The sequence below is a fragment of the Lutra lutra genome, chromosome 5 (genome assembly GCF_902655055.1).
Source record: "Lutra lutra chromosome 5, mLutLut1.2, whole genome shotgun sequence".
Taxonomy (NCBI): domain Eukaryota; kingdom Metazoa; phylum Chordata; class Mammalia; order Carnivora; family Mustelidae; genus Lutra; species Lutra lutra.
The window spans coordinates 3969715-3979169 of NC_062282.1; the positions used below are offsets into that span (position 1 = coordinate 3969715).

At 51.6% G+C, this 9455-nt stretch overlaps 1 protein-coding gene across 3 annotated transcripts in view; it reads left to right on the forward strand.

The window, feature by feature from the left end:
* The window catches only part of ICE1 (interactor of little elongation complex ELL subunit 1), a 59941-nt gene extending 55895 nt beyond the window's left edge, over positions 1-4046 (forward strand). For 2 of the 3 annotated variants that reach the window (XM_047729223.1, XM_047729225.1), the window contains 2 exons: positions 2058-2156; positions 2990-4046. In XM_047729223.1, the coding sequence (XP_047585179.1) occupies positions 2058-2156; positions 2990-3171 (281 nt within the window). In that variant the 3' untranslated portion in view covers positions 3172-4046. The other variant, XM_047729224.1, reaches the window with a different exon arrangement.
* The last annotated feature ends 5409 nt before the right edge of the window (positions 4047-9455 follow it).

The window sequence follows — 9455 nt, forward strand, 5'->3', positions numbered from 1 at the left end:
ACATACCATTACCAATCTGATCTGATTGGAAGCAGATAATTATCTGCTATTGAGTGATCAGTAAGTGAAATTCCTGACCCCTGAAGTACAATACTTTTCAGCCTCAGTGAAAGATTTACCAGAAATTATCCAGATGTTTAAGTTTCACCATGGATTTGAAATTTTCCAGGCATTCATCCATCAGTAGGAATTTATGGAGCGTTTGCTCTCTGTCATAGCATTTAGGGTGCATGTAACCAGCGCTAAGTTGGTTTTTCTCGGGGATAGTAAGTAATAAAGGTTTCTGTAGTGTCCTCGGCCTGTTTCTCCATATTAGAGAAAGAGATAAAGCTGAGGGCCTGGGTTCACATACAAACCTGAGAATGTGTGTGGTACTGAGAAAACGTGCATACAGAACTGTGAGATTGCAGGGTCCTGTCGTAAGAACCCAGGAAGAATGTGGTAAGAGTGCATCCGGGCGTGTCCCAGAGTCCTCTCCCCATGAGACAGAGAATGGGGCCTCGGCTTTGAAGCAAGCTCGAGTCCCTGGATCCTGGGAATGAAGGAAGGACCGGGTGGGTGGGAACTAGCTGGTGGCCTCATCTTGTTTGCGTTAGCCTTCAGTTGGCTTTCGCTGCCCCCAGTGAGAAACCCCGGAGCTTCTGTCACTCCAGGTCATATCTACCAGGTGTTAAGATGTTCAGGATTAAAAATAACATGTAGCTATTCATTTAACATTAATAACAGTAAATCATTGTTAACATAGACGACATTCTCCATGAGCAGTATTTGCCCAGCAACAACAACGGTGAGGAGAACGGCATTTATCCTATCGCAGACCTCTTCACTGTTTGGTTCGTGGGCCTCTCTGCTCTGCACTCAGGCTCCTGCAGTACGTTGTTTTGGTTGAAGTGTGTGAAGAAAATCTAGTTTTGTATGGAGCTGATAAAGGGAGAGGAGTATTTTAATAGCCTCTTCAGATCCTTGTGGATGTTCTTCGACACTGCGTTGAACTTCCACAAGGGGGACCTCCCGGAAGGCTGGATGCAGCTTGAAGTCTGAACCTCCCCAGGGAGTCTTCTGCTGAGCTGCCTGGGGCCCTCGCAGTGTGTGGAGGTGGCCTTCTGCCCATTCGTGATTCTGTGACTTGCTCTACGCACTTGGAAAATACTGATTTGCATAGGTCTTCCAAATATCAACAGTATCGAGGAAACAGGCATTAGTATCATCACTGATCTCATCAGATTTTTGAAGCTGTCAAGCTCTGGGTGGCTGATGGAAGGTTTTCCAAAATTCTGGTTTTGCTTAAGAGCTCACATTTTATCTTGGACAACAGCGATAAATTTCCTTGCAGGGACTAGGTTCACTTTATTCATTTTTGAGAAAGTGTCTATCTCGGTCTGAAGAGCTGTAGTCAGTCAGTCATTCTTTCAGGGAGATGTGGGTGTCGCATGGGGGAGCGTCCTGGTCCCCTTCCCATTCCAGCAGCTCCCAGGTCCTGGGGCCCCAGCTTTCGTGCCGTCCGTCTGGGCCCAGCTCTGGGAAGAATGCAGGTCACTGCTGAGTGAGAGTGCTGGTGGTGTGAAAATTGTTTTGACCCTGAGGACTCTGGGGGTCTGCGAACCACACTCAAGTGCCGCTGCGCTTCTCAGCCGGGTCAGAACTGCTGTGGGTCGGACCGAAGCCAGGCCTGCTGGGCAGCGGTACGGGGCTTCCTGGAGCCTCACAGAAATCCACCATTTCCCAGTGAGCCTGTGGCAGCCAGTCTTTCTCCTCAGTTCCACTCCTTGTCATACCTTCGCTGAGACATCCTGGTGCTGTTGTGTCCTGAGTGTGAGTGACAGCCGGGGCTGTTGGTCGCCTTGGTCCCCACTGCCCCCAGTAAGATACATGGCACTCTGTGGGGTCCCGGTGCCTCACGTTTTAACCTGCTTTCATGTAAGAGACATGTTCCCATTTGAACTGCAGGATCGTTCACGTACACGGTGTTACAGGAAGGAAACCAGAATTTTAGAGCTTTACGAGAAGTTCACACTTCACTGAAGGTGGCTCGCGTTTTCGTTTCCTTGTGTCCTCAGGTCGCTTAGGCCAGCTGGGCTTGAAGGAGGGCTTCCCGTCCGCCGTGAAGAACATCAGCTCCGTCATCGGCATGTTCATCCAGCACGCCCGGGATGAAGGTAAAACCTTTGTTTATTGAAGTGGTTTTCGAGTCCCTTGCGTTCCTCCCGTTGCACTGCCTCTGTGTCTTTCCTGCGTGCGGTGCTCCGTGCCCCCCTCACTGCCACGCGGTTGCGGGGATTGGCATGCGGCCGCTCGGCCTGCGCACTCCGCTGGGAGCTGCTGTGGGTTTTCTGGTGTGTGGTTTGAATTACAATTTAACTAAAATTTAGCTGATTTTAATTAAATAACTTCTGAAAAGCCTTCTGCGAAATGAGAAGGCCCTCACGGCAGGGTCTCGGGCCTGGCTGTGGCCCTCTGGCCCTGGCTGGTGCTCCAGTGGTGCACTGTAGTGTGGGGGGGGGGGGCAGGGCAGGGCGGGGCGAGCTGCGCCTCCCCGCAGGGCTGCGTTCCTCGTGTTCAGAGCCCACGTGTAAACACTCCCACTGGATAGCCAGTGGAGTCACCACTTCGACAAATGCTTTGGGTTCCACATTTTATGGAAACTCTCGAGTGGAGTGCGATCCTTCCAGAGCTGCTCCGGGAAGCTCTGGCACGGGTCACACGAGGTTGGGAGCGTTTTGGCCGCATGGCCTGTGCTGACTTTGCCAGTGCTGGGGGCCAGGCCAGCACTGGGGCCTGCACACAGCCCTTCTGCTCCTCTGCTCTTCTGTTTCTTTCCATCCGCAGATGTGTGCTTAACCCATTTTTTCATTACAGGACTTTTCTTTCATATTTTTCATGCCGGCAGAGGGTGTCCTGTATGTGAATAGTGATTCAGTGGAGGACAGCATGAACATTCTGAATCACAAGCATCTTCTTGTGTAATGACGGATATGAAAATTCCTTGCAGATATCCCGTGGGGCATCCAGCTGGCGGCTGTGTACGCGCTCTGTGATTTGAGTCCCAGCAATCCAGCGGAAATATCCAAGATCCTGGAGGCCTGGCGCCAAGAGACCGTGCACAGCGTGCCCTCCGCGGTGCTCAGCTGCCTGGAGGAAGTCAGCTCACTGTGCGCGGAGGAAGTCAGCTAAGCCGCCCCGCACCCGTGTCTAGAGAAGTGCCTTTACATATCTCGAGTACAAATAGATGAGTCCGCTCGCGGAGCACAAACTGAGGTTTCAAAAGGAAAGACATCGAAGGGAGAAAATGCCCAGAGGCTCTCCTCACTGTGGCGAGGAGACAGAAGCCGGCCGTGGCAGGGCTGCCTTTCCCTAAACCGCATACATTTCACTTAAGGCTGTTGTGATTCCATGACATGTGGGTTGTATTATTGTGTCTTGGTCAAACAACAAAAACTTGAACTTGCCCTTTTTTGCTGCAGAAAGTGTCCTTTAGTCGCTTTTTAAAATTGAGTGGCATTTTATAATGAATTTAATATAAAGGCATTGATTTGGTTCCTAGGCTAATTTTGAACTTTGCGCTGAAATGATTGACTAGGGAAAAATAAGCTGGCTGAGAAAGAGCTAGAAGACTCTTCGGCTGTCTTAGCTGGAAGTGGGCTTCAAAATTGTTTCTCACGGTGTAGTGCACGACTGGTCAGAGGAGAACCCAAGAGAACCTTAGAGACCCGTTCTAGTGCATCATCTTCCTATCTCTGCAGGCCCTTCAGACTGTCACTGTATCAGGACAAGGAGGGCTGAAGAGTAGACGTTCACTTGCAGGCTTTGTGTCAGCGACCTGTTTGTACATAGACGATTCAGAGACGCGCAGGCAGGTCTCTGTGTGTGCCGTGTATATATGGACCGTGCTATAATGTGTTTCACATTTGATGATATTCCACTTTCGGAATTTTAGTATTTGTACATAGAAAATGGGTTTAATAACTCACCGTGGTTCTGATTTGTCTTATATTCATCATTTCTTAAAACTCTTGTATGTGTTTTTTATAATAAAAAATTAAAAGTAAGCCATGCACACGATTGTTCTGATCAGTGAAGGGTGACACTTGGCATTCCTTCTACTCTAACCAAAGACGGAAAATTCTCCACTCTAACCAAAGATAAAACGGCCATTCCAAGTGGTAGAAATGTGCTACATTACCATTGTCTAGCGGGTTTCTCTGAGATGCTCTTAGAGACATTGGAAACCAGATGATTACATACTGATTGGCCCTCATGATCGGGTTTGTTTACTTACAAGTACTGCTGCCCTTTAAAAATTACATTTGACAACTATTTTGCTACTCCTGCCTCGTGTCTTTAAAGTAATTATAACAAACATAATTGAGATTTATAAATAACACAGCATTGCCCTTTGGAAGCTCTTTGTTGTTTGTTGGTGTGTTGTTCTTTCTTCCAGTGTTTGCTGAGTATGTGCTCGTGCTAGGGGCCTCACTGGGAGGAGCCAGAGAGCAAACAGCAAGGGCCCAGTTGGCAAAGACCTGTGACCTGCTGGGAGAGAAAATCCTACCCCCCACCCCAGTGAATGAGCAGTCAGAAATTGTAGTAAGTGCATGGAGGAAGCGTGGAGCTGTGCACTGGAGTAGTAGGGGTGACTCCTCTCTTTCTGTGTATTGGGCAAGGAGAGTCCCTCTGAGGAGGCAACAGGTGAGCTAGGGCCTGGGAGGAGGGAGCCAGCCCTGAGAGGAGACGAGTGACTGTCCCGGTCCGGTGACTGGCTCTGAGAGGGAGGAGCCCTTTATATACGGGAAGGAGGCTGGTATAGCCCAGACATGCTGTTTAAGGAGGCGAGTGTTTGGTCCATCATACAGGTGACTGCCGTCACTCGGACCTGGGCAGCTTCAGGCTTGTTCTTGGTTGGATGGAGGTTTGAGCAGAGGTCTCCTATGTGATCACATTTTAGTAGGGCGGTTCTGGGGCCAAAGGATGGGAGGAGAGCAAGAGGGGGCATTAAGACCGCTCAGGAAGTCTGGGGAGAGTCCAGGGTGGCCGCAGAAGATAAAGGGTACATGGGTTTCAAATCTATCTTGGAGGTTCCTTGCTAAATTCATGCACTGGGGGCCAGGGGCCAGGTAGGAGTCGAGACTCCGAGGTTACTGGGTTAGGCACCAGGGGTTGGCGACAGGGACACAGGTTTGGTGGTTGGAATCACAAATATTAAGTGTGCTTTCGGGATGTGGGAATCACGAGCATAATTTTTACAGGCAAAAGTGTGGAGGTAGAATAAATCGGGCAGAAGTTGGGGAGTTGACATCGTGGGGAGACTATTTAAAAGCTGTGTACCTGTGTGTGTGCGCGCGCACATGTGAAGTCACAAGGGGGAAGACCTTGCCAACAAGTACCTCCTTGTGACTTGAAGTTGCTTGGGCTGGAGGCAGTGGTGTGGTCCCTTGACGGCTGTCTCCTGGCCACAGCTAAGAAGGCAGGGAGGCGGGCAGGTGGCCACTTGAGCCACAAGGTCAGGCAAGGTGATGAGTGCATTTTGCCTCCAGTGGGTGACAGTGACCTTGGGGAGCATTTCCCAAAGGTAAGCACGTTAAGGCAAAGAGGTTAGGTTTGCAGGTGGCTTGTGGGGGAATTTCTGGTGAGTGGGTTGGTCATAGTTTTATAACCTCAGTAGGCTTATGTGTTTTTAATTGGCAGAGGATAGGGAGCCCCAGACCTTCTCCATTGGTTGCTGAGCTCTGGTCACCAGGTGTGTGGAGCTCACTTGTCCGTATCTGTTTGGTGTTGTGGCCTATTGAACAGACCCGACCTCCCCTGGAGTGCCCTGGCACCCTCAGGCTGTGAAGCCGTTCTGAGCTACGGTTAGACTGAATTTCTGGTATCCAAGCAGAACACTGGGTTGTGGGGTGTAGGATTTAAACGAGCGTGTCAACAAGTGAGTGAATGAACATTTGAAGCTGGAGTAGAATGGGGAGGCCTTAGACTAGTGCTGGGTCCGGGGCGCCCAGGAAACACACAGGCTCTGGGTGGCCCAAGCTGAGCAGCCAGGACAAGCCTGGCCATCTGCTCCACTGCTCCTGTGGTGACGCTCACATGGGGCCACACGCTCCAGGCTGGGCTGCTGGACACAAGGGGCACAGGAGCCTGAGGAGCTGCCCCTGGGATGGCGCCGGTGAGGAGGGGCAGCGAGCAGTGTGGCCCATGATCTTAGCTCACTTCTGAGCCCTGTCCCCGTGAACTTTCCTGAGAAAGTCCCAGCCTTTCATCCCAAGCACAAAATCCACTGGCACGTGATACTTCAGGCTGTCACTTCTCTCTCTCTCAAGTCAGGATGTGACTGTGGAGCTCACAGCTTGAGTGTGGAGAGCGGGAGTCTGCGTTTTGAGCTTGGGAATGGAAAGAGTTGCACCGTGGCCGTTAGGGGGCGCTGCAGCCTCGCCCATGAACAGCACCACCTGGACCACAGAGGGCACGTTCACTGGGATGCTGCCCGAGTGCACGTCACCCTCCCTGCGCCTGTCACCCAGCAGACCCACTTCTGCTGGCGTGTTGGGCCTTGAGTGGAGTGCGTTCTCGTGCCTGGGCGCGTCCTCCCCAGCAGTGAACGGGAGGGAGGCGTGGAGGTAACATGGAGACCTGTGGAGTTTGGGCGCACTCCTCCGCCTCCCCGCCAACTACAAATGCAGATTTTGCCTGTTTGTTGGGTTCTTTTCTGGATATTCTTTGATGATCTTAGAGCGGAATGCTTTGACAAAACGCATGAGTAAATAAGGCAGCCAGGTGGGTCAGTGGTGGCGCTGTGGGTGGGAAGGCTGTGTGAGCGCTCCCACGGTTAGCCAGGCGTGTGACGCCAACCTGCCCATACTGAGTGTTCCCCTCTCCTCCAGGTAACATTCCTCATGTGTCTTCTCGTGTCGCATGGTATTGTCAGGAACCTAGTGTGCAGAGAGCCCAGAAATGTACGTCTAGCTGTGCCTCGTGAAGACTGAAGAAGCCACACAGGCTTTAGTGTGGAATGTTCTGGAAACACAGGGGAAGTGCTTCAGAAGGAAGACACAGCCACTAACTTAAAGCCTTTCTCCCTTTCATCCTTCTGTTTGCCTGGCACTTTCTCCGAGAAATTCAGTCCATGGTTTTCAGACCGTTCGTGTTCCTGCCTCAAGAATCCTGAGGAGGGACCTACACGTATGGCGCCACATTTTGTCTTTATGTGCAGGGGTCATTTGTGTGAGGTCCAGAGTGGTCCCTGTACTGAGCCAGTGTGTTCGTGCACTGTGGGCAGAGATGGAGCTGTGAGTGACATGGCATGTCACTGCGACATGCCCGCGGGTGGTGTCGCACTCCAGCTATAGGGAAGCGACAGTGTCTGCGTTCTGTGGAGGACTTCAGGGGTTTGTGAACAATGCTACATCCAGGGCTTCCTGGCACACGTGCCCCCGCGTGTCCGTGCCCACACCCGGAGCCTTGCCTACCCCAGGTGGACCTCTGACTCTCCTACTGGACCAGAAAGCTGGTCCTGCCCAGCCCATCCAAGGGCTCTGTGCCCAGGGAGGGGACCCTGGGGGGCGCTGGGCGGACCAATCCCCGGATCCCTGGTTCTCAGAGGGCATGACTCCCCCCCCCCCCCCCCCGCACCCCACCCCCGTCGAATGCCAGAGTGGGGCTGTCCAGGTTGATCGTAACGATCTGCAGGCCAGGTGCACACCTCCAGCAGCGGAGGTCCCTGAGAGCTACCTCTGCCCTCCCAGCCACTCTCGGCTGAGCCCCCCTTGTCCCCTCATTCATTGTGGGGGAAACGGGAGAGGAAGAGGAAGGGAGCCTGTTACTCTCTTCCCACCATCTAGAACCATCGTTCTTTGTTTTATTTATTTTATTTATTTATTTATTTATTTTTTACTGTTTTTATTTTTTTTTTAAAGATTTTATTTATTTATTTGACAGAGATCATAAGCAGGCAGAGAGGCAGGCAGAGAGACAGGAGGAAGCAGGCTCCCTGCCGAGCAGAGAGCCCGATGCGGGACTCGATCCCAGGACTCCGAGATCATGACCTGAGCCGAAGGCAGCGGCTTAACCCACTGAGCCACCCAGGCGCCCCGTTCTTTGTTTTAAATTGTTTGCGTAGTCTTTAAGAGTGTTAATTTTTTTCTTAACAAACGGTCATTAATTGGCTGCTCCGGGATAATCTGGCCCTAAATCAAGAGTGTACAGCTGACAGAGAAGGAAAGCCAGGGATCGTGTACGTAAGCCCTGAGCCCAGCGCGCCTTTGCATTCATGGGAGCTGCTCTGCTCGATTGTCCTGTTTCTGTCTGTAAGTATGTATTATTATAGACCCATTTTAATCATCTAATTGTGATACGGTGTATTTTTAATTTAATTTCCATGTTGATTTTATACTGTATGCATATCATAAATTAAAAATGAAAGCAGGTCACACACTGGCCCATCAGTCTCCCTCCAGCCCCGTTCCTCCAGCCCTGCTTTCTGGGCCGACAGCTCCACGACCGGGCTCCTGGGCTTCCTTCCACATCCACAGGTGGTGTCCTGAGGCCAGCGTCAGGGGCCACATGCCCTTCTCCTTCCTGTCTGCCACAGACCCCAGAAGTCACCAATAGCTGAGCTGCAGATTCTCCTGCCCATGGGGAACTGGGTCCTCTGGGGAAGCTGTCCCTTTGGTGGAAGGCATGGGGACCGGAGAGCCTGGGGTGACCAAGAGAGCTGAATCATGTTGAGCTGTTGGAACTGGGCACTCTCTGAAGCTGAAGGTGCTGGGAGGTCAGGTCTGGAGGGCTGTCCCTTTGCTCCAGCCTCAGGATTCAGGGTGCAGGAGCTCCCACTGGGGCTCTTGCTCCCCCTGGAGGGTGGGGAGCACTGCTGGAGCCTGCTGGCGGAAGGGGAGGGCTGGTGAGCAGGGGCGTGTGGCGGCCTGAACCCAGCTTTCACCCAGACGGCTCATGCATCTGAACCCTTGTCTCGGGTGGGTGACTTCTATGATCGCCTGATGTCCAAGCCAACACCAGTCAGATTCTCAGATTCTTGCAAACAACCTAATAAATAGTTAGCAAACCCCGAAGTGAAGGAACCATTCTCCCTTCTAAGGAATGGTATTTAAGCCGTTGTGACAATCTTTCAAAAATGAACACCTAGTAATGTTTTTGGAGTTGGAATCTAGAGGCAAGGAGCATGTTGTATGGTGCGGAGTTAACCAAGTCAGCATCTGTTTACACCTGTTTTGTTCCATGCTATATTTAAGGCCCCTCAATCGTATGGACTAATGGAAGGGGACAAGAGTTTAGTGAACCATTGCCAGAATGGCTGAAGCCTCACATGTCAGGCACTCTGCCTGGTCCGTGTACCTCTCCCACATGTCCACCGGGGACCTGGGAACCACCTCGACCTGCCCATCAATCATTAGCAGAGATAATCCGGGACTCGTTTTCTTTTAATCATGAACAGTCCTGTTTGCCAATGT